The 17,403-nt window shown below is 36.9% G+C and overlaps 1 protein-coding gene across 7 annotated transcripts in view; it reads left to right on the top strand.

Annotated features, from left to right (window-relative positions):
• The window catches only part of VTI1A (vesicle transport through interaction with t-SNAREs 1A), a 274,434-nt gene that overhangs the window by 68,381 nt on the left and 188,650 nt on the right, over window positions 1-17,403 (top strand). The window contains exon 7 of one of the 7 annotated variants that reach the window (XM_055721343.1): window positions 3,333-4,054. The exons of 5 other annotated variants lie outside the window; for them this stretch is intronic. In XM_055721343.1, coding sequence (XP_055577318.1) covers window positions 3,333-3,646 — 314 coding nt within the window. In that variant the 3' untranslated portion in view covers window positions 3,647-4,054. Of the gene's footprint in view, window positions 1-3,332; window positions 4,055-17,403 lie in introns of those variants that run through there. One more of the 7 variants, XM_055721344.1, reaches the window with a different exon arrangement.

Raw genomic sequence — 17,403 nt, 5'->3', positions numbered from 1 at the left:
GAGAGTCCCAATTAATATATTCCAATATCTTTCTAGAATTCAAGCCTTATTTGATAGGTAAATTAAGTTGAACCCTTGTAGAGTTAAATGTGGCTATGTTAAAGGATTGGTATTACTATAGTGCCTGCATTTTAATTATTCTGGGCTTAGCGCTGTGCATGGTAATGAAATGGATGTATGGCACGTTCAGTGTAGATTTTGGAGGGGACAAGCAGAATTAATTCTCTCATGCGTTAGTAGAGAAGGACACATGATATCAAGTCTGCTTTCCTGCAGATTTTCAGGTCTGTTCTATCAGTGGTCATAACTTTTTTTTTTTAAGGACTGTTTTAAACTGATAAAAAATGGTTCCTGATCTGCTTTAGTGGAGACTAGATCTTTCACAAAGAAACAGTATATAAAAATTTAGACTGATCCTTTTGGGGAAGAGACGTCTTATATCTCTTTTTACTCCATGTGGAATTTGTTTTATAGAGATGGTGATCATGTTAACTTCCATTGCGTATCTCCATGGTGATCTCTGAAAAATATGGTTGGAGTGCAAATGTGTATTTATATGGAAAGGGTGTCTTTCAGTATCAAAACCAGGTGAAACTGCATTGAATTTCATAGAGTCACACTAATTCACCCCATCTTTGTGTCCATCTTTGCAGCAGTGAGAGAGAATTCTTGTTCTCCAAACTCTGTGAAGAGTAGTAGTGTAGTGATATTATATGACATATTAATATTAAAATATTTTGGAGATGATGACTTTGGAAATATTAACTTAATTGTAATGTAGATTTTTGCAGAACATTTTTATGGAAGCAGGTTAATTGTATTTAGTTACTTGCATGGATCATGATGATTCTAGGTATGTATGAATTAATTAAATTCAGTGCAACGGAAGAACGTACTTTTGGAGTTACTGTATGATCATTCTGTGTTGAGGTGTCATAATAAAATATTCCCTTTTGGAGTTTTAATTCACCATTGAGTTGACTCCTCACATCTGGTCTTGCCTTGATTATTACTTTTTTTTGCATAAAGATCTTCTCTACACAGCACTGGTGAGGTCACGTCTGGAGTTCTGTTTCCAGGTCAGGGCGCCCCAGTACAAGAAAGATGTTGACTTACCAGAGTGCGTCTAGCAAAGGGCATGGAGAGAGTTAAGGGACTGGAGCATCATTCATGCGAAGGGAGGCTGAGAAAGCTGACACTGTTCAACCTGGAGAAGAGAAGGCTCAGGGGGAGCGTGTCAATTTGTATAAATAGCTGATGAGATGGAATGAGGAAGAGGGAGCCAGAATCTTTTTAGTAAAGCCCAGTGACAGGACAAGAGGCAATGCGCAAAAATTAAACCTGTGAAATTCCATCAGAACACATTATTTTTATTTATTTATTTATTTTTTTGTGGGAATGGTCAAACACTGAAATAGGTAGCCCAAAGCAATTGTGGAGCCTTCATCTGTGAAGATATTCAAAATCGAGGTGGGCACAGTCCTGGCTCTAGGTGACGCTGCTTGAGCAGGGCATTGGATTAGATGATCTCAAGAGCTCCCTTCCTACCTCAGCCATTCTGTGATTCTGGGAGGACAAGGTGAAGGTGACAACCCTGAAGTATCTATTCTATTTATGTTGTGCCTTTTCACAATTATGGATATTTATGTTGCTTGTTGTAATGAAGCTGGATGATTTTCACCTCTGGAATAAGTCACATTTGGGTCTTTCTTATTACCTTAATCAGCAAAAATACATATACTATTTTAACCTGCCCCTGTGATCATCTAAGGATTAATCTGACATCACTTAACTAATTTAATGCAATTTCACATTGCCATTCCTGAAACTTACCATGATAAATTGGAAGCTTTTTTCCTGTTTGCATCTCTAAATTGATAAGCCCTTTCATCTCATGTACAGTTGTTCATACAAGCTGAGATGTGTTGGTAGGTCTGACTTCTTTCTTTGAGCAGTGCCATTGATTCATGGGCTTCAGCGGTGTCCGAACAGGAGGCCACATATGTCACCGTCTCTAAGACACAATCCAACACTGACTGTCAGGCTTTCATACTGGGTTTGCTATCATTTGTTGATACTGAGGATGCTTAAATCTGTGCGGAAACCTCCTGAAAGACTAAGCAAAGCCTTTATTACCTGGTAACCAGTTCTGTAGTACTCAAGGCCTACTGTAAGGAGGAGAATGTTACTGTAAATATTCATAGGGGTATGTTGCAATTTTAACAGGCGTTTGGTAGACCTGTAAGTTCATCAGAACATTTGTGTTTTAATTGCTTGAGTTGTATGGCACAAATACGTGTGAGGGAAATCTCTCAGGACATACAGGGAAACCACCAGCTGTTTGAATCTTGAAGGTCTCCATTGTTTGTACTAGTAGGGGAAGTTTTAATACTGGTTGATAACACTGCAAAGTGCACTCATCTACTTTTTTTCTTACCAAAATATTTGTTTAAAAAATACTTTGTGTGTCATTGTTTAACCCCAGCTGACAACTAAGTACCACGCTTGCTCATTCCCTTCTCCCCAGAGGGATGGGGGGGAGAATCAGGCAAAAGGTAAAACTTCAGGGTTGAGATGATAACACTTTACTAATTGAAATAAAATTAATAATAATGATAATAACAATTGTAATGAAAAGGAGAGAGATGGGGAAAGGAATAAAATCCAAAGGGAAGGGGGGAAAAAACAAGGTGATGCACAATACAGTTGCTCACCACCCACTGACCAGTGCCCAGCTAGTCCCCGAGCAGCGGTCGGCCAGCCCTGGCCAACTCTCCCCAGTTTATACACTGAGCATGATGGTCTGTGGTATGGAATAGCCCTTTGGCTAGTTGGGGTCAGCTGTCCTGGCTGCGTCTCCTCCCAGTTGCTGCTCCCCCTCCAGCCCTCTCCCTGGTAGAGCCTGAGAAACTGAAAAGTCCTTGACTTAGTAGAAACATTACTTAGCAATAACTAAACCCGTCAATGTGCTATCAACATTATTCTCGCACCAAATCCAAAACACAGCACTATACCAGCTACGAAGAAGAAAATTAACCCTATCCCAGCTGAAACTAGGACATGATGTTATTTTTCTGGTTTTATATTATCATCTGCTTTGCTGGCAGGGAACAGGCAAGCAAGTTTACAGCCTGGTTACTAGGCATTTCCAACACCACTCATTACTTACAACACTAGAGCTCAGTATTCTTAATTTCAGATCACTTACCCTAGCCATATAGCCTCAGAATATGAGATAGATTTAAAAAATGCCTGAAAATTGCTGGTTTCAATTGAAAGGAGAGTCCGTTGAATTAATCCTGATGAATCACAAAATTCTTCCTATTTTGTAGGGGGAGATTTCCTAGTTCCATTCCCTGGGCTCAGATTTCCACAGCATCAAATTGAATTCCAGAACTTCTTTATTTTCTCTGTGGAGTGTAGTGTGGTAAAGACTTTGTCAAGTCTTAAATACGTTTTCTCAGACAGGTGTATTTTGGATGAAGAAAAGTTCAAAATGTTTCATTCATCTTCAAAGATAAAATTGACATGCAAATATAAAACACTGACAAGGAAAAGAAGAGCAAACCTTGTGGTAGAGGACCATTGTTATCTACAGGTGAATTACTTTCAGTATGTTCTTCTCAACTGCCCAGATACTTTCTAGGGAAAAAAAAAATCCTGGTGTTTATATTTAATAGACTTCACCTTGTTTCATGACAGTGCAAGAGAGATCCATGTTTCATGACAGTGCAAGAAAGCTGTCCAGGCTTTCGTGGCAAAACTACATCACACATTTTTATTTTTTCTTCATGAACCCTAGATGTTGCTATAGCTTTCAGTACATGTAATATGAGAACAAATGTTGAGCTTGCTTCTATGAATGGTAATTATTGGATATTATGCCGTAGCTCTGAATCTCTCTGAAATATCCGTGCTACTAGAAAAGTTTGTAGTTTGTGGGTAATAGATCTAGTCTTTGCACCAAATCTTAAATTTTTGTCTTGGCTTCTGGTTTTATATCCCTTTTGTAATATGTAAACATGGTGTTTTAAAGAAAATAAATTGAAGGAAGAAAAACTGTCTTGTTCCATTTAGAGAAAATCCTTCTGAATCTTGACTTCAGGCTGCTTAAAATGTTTTTTCCAATCCTCCTTACTCTTTGGGGGTTCCAGGAATATGTAATTCTAAAACAGTTAAAGGAGAAATATCTCTGAGAAAGAGACACAACAGCTTATTTTCCACCCTTGTGTGACATGAATAATTCTTAGTACTTAGGGATCCAAGCGAATTTCAGTGGATTTCACCTGTTGTAATGAACTACAGTCAAACCTCTCTTTCTGGACTAAGCTATAAATATATAACGTAATGTAGTGGTAGCCTAGCTGACAGGCAGATGGTCAGACCCGCCTCACAGTATTGGCAGCGTTCTGAGTGGAAGGTAAATGAGAATCTCATTAGACAAAGAGGTGTATTTACTTCTTCATGAAATGATAGTAGAAACTGTCTTATCTGGATGCAGAATTGAGCAAAAGTACAGTAAAAGGATCGCCAGTGAGAATGTGTTAAGAAGTGTTTACAGCGGGCTCCTAAAGGCAGGAGGCTTCAAGTTCAATGACTTTAGCATGAATAGGGAACTATTTTAAAATGACTCCAGTAGGTGTCTTGCCAGATATGAGTAGTGGAATTTGAGATGCTAGCACATTGTCCGCAGCAGCATGCCACAGATTGTGATTCCCGACTCCTTCACTGATGGAACAACCTGAACGCCAAGCACCAGCCCTGAAGGACCTTTCCCTCCATATTTCGTAGGGTGGTTGTGCTGTTCAACCTGAACGCCAAGCACCAGCCCTGAAGGACCTTTTCCCTCCATATTTCATAGGGTGGTTGTGCTGTTCCGGTGTCATAAACAAGGTGCACACCAGAGATGACATAGAATATGTGGAATGACAAAAACTAAAATAAGTATATCCACTAAACTGATTCAATTCCATTACAGTTGCAAGAGCTGGAGGTTGGCTTTTCAGATAGAGAATATACTAGGTGTTGCTATGATCAAACTGAAAAGTATTTGTTCAGCTTAGGAAAAAATTAATTGGCTATAGCATCCAATGTTAATTTATAAAAATAACAAACTAATATTCATACATGTAGGGCTACATTAGACTAGGGAAAAAAAGTGTTGCTTCCTTCCTGTTGTTATTTTGTACACTTAGTATTTGCTTGCATTAGTTAATATCACTTGGACCTTCACAACCCTGTTCTGTCTTCAGCTGTATGCATATTCCAATTACATTTGAGCTCCAAATAACTAAGGGTATGGAAATGGAAACCAAGTTTTGAAAATCAGGACCTTGCTTCTATTGCCCCTTGCTTTAAATAAAAAACGTCTATTCCTGTCCAAGATATTTACACTTAATATCCACCTATTTCATCTCTAATGAATTATTCATACATGTATACGTGAATACTGTATGTAGAACCTTTCATTAGAGAAAGAGAGCTTCTGAGTTCTGGAGCATATACCAATATCTCCTCCTCAGGTGTTTCTTTGATATGCCAGAACATCTTTCTACTGAAATCTTAATCCAAAGTTTCTACAGTGAAATGAGTTTTTATGCAGTTTCCAGTCACCATCAGAGAGAGCTTTTTCATGATCCCTGTTTCTTCTGCTAGCAACAGTATTTCATGTTTCATATATAATTTTTTCTTTGCCAGCTGATTTCTATTAAAATCTGTTTATTGTTTCAGAAATTCATTTTGAAGTGGCATATTGCATTCCTGCATCTCTAAGCCCTCTGCCCTTCTTCGTAGCCCAGGCTTTAAAGTGGGGAGGAGGAAGAAATACGGAGAGATTTTTGTTTCTGAGGATGTCAGGCCTCAGGAGGATCTCAGCTGCGCGGTCATGGGAGGGAAACATGTTCAGGTAGTGCTGGTGCCTTGTAACAGACAGTCAGAAGCAGCATCAGGAGGGCATGGAGGGACCACACTGCTCAGTTTCTATTTCTCAGTGTTTCACAGTGTGGCTGTTGATGCCAGCAAAGTACCTTTTCCGCTAACTTCAGTTTGAATATTGCTGGTTTGTTGCACGGCCAGTCGCTGAGCTGCTCCCTCTGGCTCTGTATCTACCACCACCTCTTCCCTCCTGGCCTCTGGCTCTGTATCTACCACCACCTCTTCCCTCCTGGCCCTCCCGTCCCCCTTCCCTCCTGCTCGCCAGCTTTCCCAGCTGTGACCTTCCCAATCCTAGCTCCACATTTGTCTTTAATACTCTGTCCAGATACTCTTGCACGTATTCGTGCAAATTGTGGCACCATCCCTGTTCCCCTTCACTCTGTTTCCTCTCCAAGATTTGACTCCACAGCAGCATGGGCCTTGCATGTTTGTGGCCATGAGAAGTGTCCCCAGTAGCCCACCTCACCTTGTCCAGTAGTGTTCAAAGCCTGTTCCCTCTGCTCAGTGGCCCTCTGCACTTGTCTGTGTTGTCGCAAATGCAGGATACAGATGTTTTTAGTATATTCGTATATTTACAAATACGTAAAGTGCTTACTGTAAAGTAAGGAAATGGTGCATTTTCATTATTTAAGTCCTGTTCTCTAACTGCTTCAGAATACCAAAAAATACTTTTCCAACTACTTTTTTTGAGGAGATGAGAAAAACTTATTTTATAGAGTTTTCACAGTCTCTGCAGTATTGGAAGACCATTTCTGTTAAAAGCTTATCTTTTGGGTACTCAGCACCTTTCAACTGGAATTCCAATAAAATGAATGCTTATCTTTCACCTCAGTAGGTTTGGGATTATACCATTAATGCAGCAAATAAGGAATGTCGAATCTGTTCAGTAATACAGATTTGCTAACTATAGTACAAAAAATAGTGATACAAATTTGGCCATTTTGTCTCTGTTCTGGAAGAAGTCCCAGGTTATTTTAATGTTTGCTAATGTGCAGGAAGTCGTTATTGTGCCACATACCATGGGACAACTCAACTTCAGTCTTGTTAGGAACTGGCATCCAGTTGAAGTAAGTTTAAGACTGATTTTGGGATGAGCAAAACATTGCAATAACTTCTTAATTATACTTTATTATATGTAGTAGAAACATAATTTTCAGACTGTGGATTTTTATTCCATGCTAGAATGATGGAAACATTTTGTTTCAGATATCAGAAATTTTGTGCTTAAATACTTCCCATGTGCATTCTGGACGAGTAATCATACAGGCTGAAATGTGTATGTATTTTCACAAATACCTTGCACTTGTCATAGAATGCCTTTAAATACATTGATATTTGAATTATACACTGATCTAGGAAGATAACTTCTGAAACATTATTTTAAAAGCACTGTATTGGATCACCCCTACTTGTGTAGACTGTTCACTACCTCTCACTGAATCACTGAAAACAGCATTTTAGCGTGATCTTCAGTGCTGGCACTCTCTATCATATTTACTGGCATAAGATGCTGTTTATTGATGAAGGTATTCCTAAGTCCATAGCAAAGCCTTTAAAGACTTGTTCTCCTAATAAAAATGTGAAATTATAGGTTGAGGTATGTGTTTATATTTTTTGGTCTGAAGTTTCACTACCTGCTTCTTTCAATTTTGAAATTATTTAGCCTCAGGGAAGTTTCCCACCTGTGATAACATTTCAGAGTTTGTTGTCTGGTTCTGAGCAGTTAAGGCAAATAAAAGAAATGAGGATAAAAATAGAAGGATAAATGAATAGCAGTTCTAGCAGTCTGTTTCTAGCAGTCTGAGCAAACTCTTCACAAACTACCTTGGTTTGGCAAAGGGATAATGGAAAAAGCCACCAGTTTGTTTTTCCTCCATTATGTAGTCTCTTTCCTTATTTGAACAACATTCTCAGCCACTGCACTTTGGTGTCTCAGAGAAATGTCAGAATTTTATCTAACGTAGGTTGTCCAGACAACTGGTTGTGATAGGTGGACAAAAAAACGTGAAGTCATACCTATAGCAAGGAAAAATTCAATTTGTGTTGGCCTGAGAAGTTCTCTTTATCAGGTTTCATATTCTTCCTGAGAGAGGGAAAAAAAAAAAAAAAAGAAGAAAACAAAAAAAAAAAGTTATAGAGAATTTGTCCAAAAAGGTTCAGGTAGTTAGGAACTGCTGGTTAGTCTTTAATATAGTCTTTAATGGGTGGAATTCAACTTCCGGTAGGCTGTACCTAGACAGTCTTCCCTTTTACTCATGATTTCTTCTCTCCCTCCCATCCTATACCACAACCACTTCTTTTGAACTTTCATCAGGTGAAATTAATTGATTCCAAGTGATACGGGCTTGGCAATGACAGTCAATCTGTCACATCCCTTATAAAGGCACAGCTGACTAGAATTACAAATTCACCTTTTGACCTTCAAATCTATTAATATCCTGCTAATTTAAAGACTTTACTTAGTGATTTCATTGTACACAGAACAGAAGCTCTGTACTTCATTCAAAAAGCAGGCTTTGGTGAGTTATTATTTTGGGTGCCTAAGTAAACAACAAGATTTTTGATAGTTTTTAACAGATTTTTTTTGCTACGTGGGTATGGCTGAATTTGCACAGCATGAGGTCTTGTTGGGCAAAGACTTTGTATTACAGCTTACATCAAGAAGAAAAGTTGATGAGCTTAGACTTGACAAAATGGATTTCACTCTATGTTTTGGGGGGGTTTTATATATGTTTTTTCTTTGAAGCCTTCTGCCTCTACTTCCTGTCAGGCGAACAGTGTTTTCCTCCAATTGCACTAAAGAACAAAGTTTAACATTAAAAAATTTATCTGTATTGAACATGCTTTTCTAGGTAAAGTCAATATCAAAAGAGTTTTCATGGTAGATCATCTTTCAAGTGCAGTATTTTGCTCTTTTACAACTTAGGATGGAAGAGTTGCACAAATTTTAATTTTTATTTTTTTTTTGGTAGAAGTGGTAGGGGGGAAGCCCAAACTTTTGTCTTGAAGTGAGGCATAGAAGCAGAGGAATGAAAAACCACTGTTCTCACCCCAGTATGGCATAACTGAAGAGTAGCTTATCTGGATGTTGCTTCATATAGTTCAAGTCTTACCATACTACTTTATGCTAATGATTTTAGTGCCATGCTTATAGAGTATATTTTCTCCTGTAATTGCTGCCATATACTGTCCAAAAAGTTACCAAATTGTTGCATGGACTAGCATGCAATTGGATAAGTACTGAACCTTAAGGAAACTTAGTCCAGTTGCAGGTGAAATGTCTGCTTGTGTAATGTGTGTCAGGTGAGGATGTAACCTCTGATTTTTGCAACTAATACTGGCTGTTCAAGCCTATTTTTAAATCAAAACTTTGTTAGTTTTCAGTTGGACCTGGTTTGTACAATTTCACTTTTGAACAATGAGGCTTATTTTGGCCCAGTAGCCAAATTTTACTTGATTACTAAGTAAATGTATCCATTGTAAAATTGAAATTAATGCCATCCTTATTGAAAGAGTCAGGAGTTCAATGTAGGAAACTGTTTACTGTCTAGCTTGGTTTCATGTCAGAGTGAGCTCAACTGCTGATCTGTTCCACTGGTCATCTTTCTGAACCAGCACAATGTTTTTCTTTGAGCTGTTACAGCCTTGTTTTGAGAAACTACTGCTTGATATTGGCTACTGTTGTAAGGAATTGTAGACCCACAGAATTGTTGTTCATGGCTTTGAAAACTGCCTTTTCACAATTTTATGTCAGTCTATTTTAGGTCATTTACACACATCTGTCCATTCGTGTTTCTCTACATCTTTTCTTGGCTCAAGTGCCTTTTTGTTTTCTTCATACTAACTCCTCTAGTTCAACGGCTGGTCCTTCCACTGATTCTGTGATCTTGCATTCCTTCCATATTTTGCTAACTCCTCCCTTGCTCTTAATTTCCAGCATCAGCTCTCTGGCACATTGTGGTTGTTTTTCTGCCACTTGCTATTTACCTTGTATTACTTCACTAGCTCCAGAAAAGTAAATGTAAAATTTTATATGAAATTTTATACTCTTGGCCTAATCATCACAATTGTAATAAATGCTCATGGTTGTAAACCTGCCCAGTTATTGGCAGAGCATAAATATTTACATATTGAATTACAAGTGTGTGTGTGCACATGCATTCATGGGCATGCTGGGGAGGAGAGGTTGTCTGTTTTGTTTAGTACGTTTCCAAAAAGGTTTGCAAGATAATAATTTCTTTCTGTGAGTGAGGTTAAGCTCAGTATAATGATGCTTGAATCTAGGTTATAATGAGTAGCTAATTGTTGTGGTTTGCATTTTTGTTAAATAAACCATACAATTTACATGGCATATCTTGCAAAGATAAATATTAACATGCATGTGCCTGGCTGGTCTCTACTGTGGTGAATTTTTCCATATTTTATGGCTTCTGTGAGTATAAATGTGAGGATTTGGAGTGTTGGTGTATTTGGGGGTTTGGTTCCTGTTTAGCTCTCTTGCACGATCTAGACAGACACCATGCAAAACAGTTAGATGAAGAGGATTACTCAGTCTCTGTTTTTTTCATTATTCACATAGATGCAATAATTTTATGTTTTTATTAAATGTGTCTTGAAAGTATTAATCCGATTTTTGTAATGGAGTGTTGTAAGATTTACATGTGTTGAATGTCTTGGCATTTGACTGCTACAAAACCTGGCTGGAATGACACCTTGAGAAATTTTGTGAAAATGACTGATAATATCTTATTTTCTTTGTATGGAAGTGCTTTTGCTGTTTGAGTGCTGTGTTTTTCAGTAGTGAAATATTAATTTGAGATGCATTAAGAATGAAACTTAGATACCACATTAATTTTTCCCATTATTTTGATTTTTAAAAATTTACTGTTTTCAATGTTACGGTGAGGATGTATTTTAAAACCAATCTAGAAATTATATTTTCTTAAATGAGTTTTAAATGGTGAGGCAGTCTTGTGCAAATGTTAATGAGTCAAGTGGAGGGCTTTTCATTGCATACAACATAAAATACTCTGCAGAACAAAAATTCTACCGTCACCATAAGTTTTATAAATGTCATGTACTAGATTATTTGCTAGAACTATTTATAGTAGAGTAAATGTGAAGTTTAACACTGTCTCTATTTTTTGTCATTGCAGTTTCTTGTGCTGAAAAGTTATTGTCTTAATTATTTTAGATTTTTAAATAACCCAACAGATGCAGAAAAAACATGTTACTTTCTTGCACTAGTTGGTTCATGGTGTGTTAAGGCTTAGATTAATTATTATAAAACAAGACTGCTCTACAGTTTTCAGTTTGTATAAAAGTAGGACAGGATGAAACTTCAGTAAAAAAATATTCAGGATCAAATATAATAAATTATGGAGCTGCAGTTATGTTTTATTGTCTTTTTCTGAATTAATTAAGCAGGTAAGGTACCTAAATCAGATGGAAGAAAGTGATACTTGATTATAGACCTGCTTTACCATCTTCTGAACTAATTGTAGGCACTTAACTCCATCTTTGGAGAAAACACTTCTAAATACTTCTAAGAATCTGGCCCACAGAAATGGAAACGATGCTAAATTGTGGAATAAATTAATCATTTGCAAATGTAAGATGCTTGGATAAATTTTACTGTTTTCCCCATGTGATGACAGGGGGTTTTGTTTTATTGAGCTACTAAAACAAGAAAATAATGTTTTTAATTTCCTTTTTCCAAGAAAGTTGTTTCAAATTCAAAATTTTGGGGAAAAAAAATAATAAATCACAAAACAAGTAAGAATATTCCAGAAGCTGCACAGACCTTAAAGAAATATATGGAGGTATGGCATAGCCTACTGACGACCCAAAAAGGACAAAATAGAGGTTGAAAGGTTTTCCTTTGGCAGAAATTGCCACATGATAATGGCTCTGCAAATAGAGTGATTGTTACATTAAGAAAGTAATTTAAACTATTAGTTCAAAATCAGTTTGACTGCAGTTTCTTAATTGCAGGTTTTTACTTCTAAATTAAATGTGTATTTCTTTGTCTGTAAAGAGCAATGCATACTATTTTACTTAATTTTCCTCTTAGATACATAGGTAGCTATTTGCATAATCATGTTTCTTAAAGTATTTGAAATACTTAGGTTTTGTTTGTTACAAATGGTCTGTTGTTCATCTAATTCTCTGCATAAGGCACTTGCAGCGTTATATAGATGTTTTGTCTAGGAACTACTATGTTTTGGTAGCAAATGAATGTTTTAATATTTATGTTGTACATTTATGAGATTTGAAGCAAAATTTTAGTACAGGCAGGTAGAATACTGAATTAACACTGGAAGTAGCTTTATATCATCTCCTGTTGTGTTGAATTTTTGCTTGTTAGAATACTCAAAGAAAGCTCCTGTTGTCAAAACCCAGATGACCTGTGTTTTCACTCATATCTACAACACAGGTCTGGAGTCTGAGCTTTAACAGTTTTAGTTCTGTACAAGTTGTAGGCTATCAGACCTTCTGTTACAGTTTATTCATGCATAAAATAACATTTTCAGCTTTGCATAATGGTAAAAAGTTCTTAAATTGTAAAGTTCTGCAAATGTGCAGAGTATTGTTGAAGTTCTGTAGTATCCTTGTTAGCCATTTTAAATGCTTGCCTGTAATGCACATACTAAATGTTGCTTGTGCTGTTAAGTTTAATAGTATTTCTTCACAGATGTAATTCTTAAGAAATCAAATGTATAACTTCCATATTTTGAAATGTTACGTTATTGACCGTTTATTATAATGGAGTACCTAGCTGCAAAAATACCTGTAGGGGCTTGGTATTTCCTTTCCAGATGTTTTCCAAGAGTATGCTAGAGTTTCAATGATACGTGTCTGTGTAAATTATCAGGAGACTAATTGCTGGCTTCTAATTTTTTCTTTAGAGATGTGATTGCTTGAGTACCAAACTAGAAATCAGAAGAAAACAGCATGGTTTTACAAGGGCCTGGTCCAGATTTCATTAAAGGCAGTAGGAGAGTTTCTCTTGATATTGCTTGAGATCACATTGGAAAGAATTGGGCATAAGTAAAATCAGAAAGGCCACAACTGTTACCTGGCTACTTCTTTTCTTATGAGCTTTATTGTAGTTTGGTAAAATTTGTTAATGTCCACTTGATATTGAGTAGCCTTTAAAGTGGCTTTATTTTTGGTGTTAGGAAATAGCACCATGAATGATCATTCTATATTTGGGAGACATTAAGTTCAGAACTGAAGATATAGGTCATGAAGCCAGACTGTAGATTAATAAAAGCTTTTGCGTGTTTGAAAACTGCTTGGAAATGATCCGAGTAGTCTCTATTCTTAACTTTAAATGTTTTGGGGTTTTTGTATTGTGTCAAATACAGCGCTTTCTTATCTCCAAAGATTAAATTTGCCCATTTTGCCTATGTAATATTTATATATGGACAGGAAATAGAAGTCAGTATCCAGATTTGTTGACCCCTGAGATATAATATTGACCTCAGTGAGTATTAACTTCTCAGATCAATAAATGCTGTTATTGACCTCAAAGAAAAATCGATAGCAGCTTGTTAATTTGCAAACTGTGACTGCAAGAAAATGGTACACATTTTGTTCTTCATTATCACCTATTTATATCTATATTTTAACGCCTTCAGTATTTCCACCTAGAGATCATCATGTCAAAACATTTCAATCCCAGCTGTTAGAAGGTTAGGGAGACAGGCATTATACATTATGGAATAATTGATGAGCAGTACATGTTATTTCCCATATCTCATGAAAATAATACCCTGAACAGTTGTGTATCACCTGTGTTGTTTTCCTTTTTTGGGTAGTCCAGTTAATTTTGTTTTATTTTCTCTGGTGTGCTTCATCAAAACATTGCATAAAAGTACTACCATTTTAGCTGCCAAAAGAACATTTCTACATGAATAATAAGGGGGATGAAAGACTGACTACTGGAAACGAGGAGACTGAAAGTGATCACTATAAAAATCATAATTAATATACAGTAGATTTTTTCTATTTGCATAAGGATGACAGGTTTCTAGGCAAGAATCTGTTCTTGCAGCAGGCTGAAATATAACTGTGACTGTGTAACAAAGAAGAAAGTTTTAAATGAAAAAGTATGGGTGGAGAGGTGGTGTTTTGTATCGTAGCAGGTTCTGTATATAAACACTGAAATGTCAGGTTTTACATAGTTTGAAATGCCTGTTGCTGAAATTCAAATGTCATAACAGTTCTGCATATGTATCACTTTGATATTTAAACTTAAAAACCTCATAAATGATTTAATATTACTTTGGCCTTGTTATGATCAGACTGCCAAAAAAAGGCAGAGGCTGATTTTTATCTGGTCTGGAAGTAGTGTTTTCATTCACAGAAGACAAAGCACAAGACTGTGAGCCTTTTACAATCATTAATTCTGTCTGATACATCTGCAGTGATTTCAGCAAACTGATTGCTATGTTTAGAAAACTTTTCCTTCATCAAATGACAGCGTGAGAGGCATTCAAATGCAAAAATAAGGCATTAGTTTAATTTTTACAATATGTGAAGTGGCTGCAGGTTTTTTGCCAGTTTGATGGCCGTATGGTTTTAATATCATGAGCTCCCAGAGCTTCATTTGTGCATCCATGTTACCCTCTTGAGAGACAGAGTCAATGATGTTACATTCATTCTGTAGATAGGTAGACCAAAGCCTAATGAGGTTAAATTAAAAAACAAACAAACAAACAAACCCAAAACGGCACCAAGCTAGATTAATCTCCGAGGCTCAGATAAATGAGGCCAGAGCAGTATCTTCTCTGTCTTACAGAAGTAGTCCTGAATGGTCGGGAAAGGTGGTATCTGTAAGCCTATATAAACATTCCGAATAGTAGGAACAATTTCCCCACTTCCCTCTGGTGTTTTGAGTCATCCTTGAATAACCAAAGAGTTTGCATCCTTCTACAAGAGGCCAAAGCAGAAGTGCTGTGGAAAGGTGGCAGATTTGGGAATGATGGGGGGCTTATAGTCACACAGCAGGAGCAGAGAGATCACACCAGTTTTACAGTTCAGGTTTATCTCTTTTCAGCCCACATGGATTGCAGAGCAGCACCCAGGTATTCAAAGTGCCAAATTGTCTATAGTCTATCAGAATTTTACTAGTACAGCTGGGAATAAAATCTGGGGCAACCAGACAAACTCTTGATTGTGAGCCAAAGGTGGCTCCTTGATTCTGCAGACCACTTATTTTTCAGCCTGGGAGTTATCTAGCCTGCTCAGGAGCACTGCGCTATAGGGGTTTGATTTCAACATGACCCCAGGTCTCAGGATTCCAGGAGGTGGTGCTGGTGGCAGCTCTCATGGTGCCTTAATGGCTGCCTGGCACCTGGTGAATTCCCTGCTCTGGAACAGTTGTCTTTCAGCTGTGCTGGAGTTCAAGAAAAAGCCTTAGGAATTCAAAGTCCTCTGCTATGAACACCTAATGCTTTATTTTCCCTTTTAATATTCTGGGTAATCAGTAGAGCTGTGCACTTAACCGATGAGAAGCTCTTAGGACTGATGCTAGGTCTAACATACCTTAGAGAGAAGGACATATAATATGATCCACAGTGTTTTAATTGTTTCAAAAGTCTTGTTCAGAATCCAGCTTGTGTGGTATGTCAGAAGGAGTTCAGTTTATAACTATAAAATCACTGAATTTAACTTCTCAATAGATGTCACTGATGGCAGAGTTAATGATTTCCATAATTAGAACGTTTTGAGATTTTGCACTAATGGTTGGTGGGGCACAAGCTAGTAATGTTATGAGATGAGATGTTCTGCTTAGCTTCTTTGTGAATTACTTTTACTCTCCACATTTTGCTTTATTAAGGGAATTTTCCATTTACTTCCTATTTTGGGAGAAAGTCTCTACATTATTAAAGTATATGAAATATTTGATGCCATAAAATGGATCTATTTTAGTTTGATAAACTAGAAATATGCTGCACTGTGAGGGTCATAGCTTATAATACATACTGTTAGTACTTTTTCATTTTTCTATATTAGGAGATTAGTGAAAAATAAGCTCTATCAATTAAGTTTTATTGCAAAATTATCTTCAGATGTACAGCAGTGAAGATGATATTGAGTGATAACACTAGAGTGGATTTTGTATAAAGCAATTACAGCTTGAAAACCACAATCTGAATGAAAATATTGCTCAGGGTTTTTTGTAATCTAGCATTAATACCTAAAAACTCTTCCTTTGGAAAGTGCTTAAATTACCTCTATTAAACACAAGACATTCCTAAGGTGTTCATGTGTACTATTGACTGAAAAATACTTGACTGATACCTCATTTCACTGCTCATGCTTTGGCAAATTGCTAAGGTACATACAAGCATATGGTTCCACCTCTTAAGATGATGCTCTGTTTATCTTATTGTCATGTTTGCTTAAAGATATTACTTTGTTTATATGAGTAACAGAGTTCTTAATTCAGAAATTAGTTTATGTAGATTTACTTTTATGCTATGAATGATGTTGGATTCTTAAAAACAATTATTTACCCTGAGAGAAGAAGCAAGCCTTTTTCACAGTAACATGTAATATATATAGCTACATATGTTTCCTTTACATGTTCTTCTGGAGTTGAAAGTGCATTGAGCTTTGCAAAATCTATTTCAAGAACTTGAGGAGTGAATTGTTTAATTTGGCTCATGATGAATGAAATCAGAGTGCTCAAATCACTCCTATCATAGTTGCTCCATTCTGCTATCCCACCTTCGGTGGGTCAGGGAGATCCTCAAAACACATAAAGGTCTTTGTCAATTTAGAAAAAACAAATCAAACTGTTCAAAAGCTGCAAAGCAGTTCAGTCCCTATTTATGGCATAGGGAATTTTGCATGTAGCATTCACTGCTTGTTTTGGAATAGGATACTTAAAATGTTTTACTGAGTGCGTGTACAAGAGAAGTAGCTCTGTAAAACACCCAATTTGGAATAAACTGAACAGTACCTGAAGGAGGGTCAAAGCATTTCAGAAGTGTCAGTTGTGGTCCATTGTTTCGTTGTAGATTAATAGTTTGTGGCTCTGACCAAATCTCCAGTGATGCCAGCATGAATCAAGACAATTGAGTCAAGTGGTTACAGGTTTCCATCCTTTCAAATTGATCAAATTGAAATAGCCCATTAGGAATTGATTTAAATCAGTTTAGATAAGCTCAGTCTTAGTCCTGGCCCTTGAGGCTTTGGCTACTGAAAGTTCACTTGAAGCTGGACATATACCAGCTCCACAGGCCATCAACTTTATTAGTGTGGAGATAAGCTGATTAGATCTTGTCAATCAAAGGTGCCAATATCTCAATTGAGTGTCTCTCCCAGTCTTTCCTTCTTTGTTGCCCACTTCAATGCCTTAAAAAAAAAAAAAAAGAAAAAAAAAAAAAGGAGAGGGAGGGAGAGCAAGCAAGAGAGAGATGTGTGTATGCATCCCCCTGGTTGTCACCAAGCGGG

The sequence above is a fragment of the Falco cherrug genome, chromosome 9 (assembly GCF_023634085.1).
Source record: "Falco cherrug isolate bFalChe1 chromosome 9, bFalChe1.pri, whole genome shotgun sequence".
Taxonomy (NCBI): Eukaryota; Metazoa; Chordata; class Aves; order Falconiformes; family Falconidae; genus Falco; species Falco cherrug.
The sequence above is the reverse complement of the archived record's forward strand: the minus strand, read 5'-3'. Positions and strand labels throughout refer to the sequence as shown.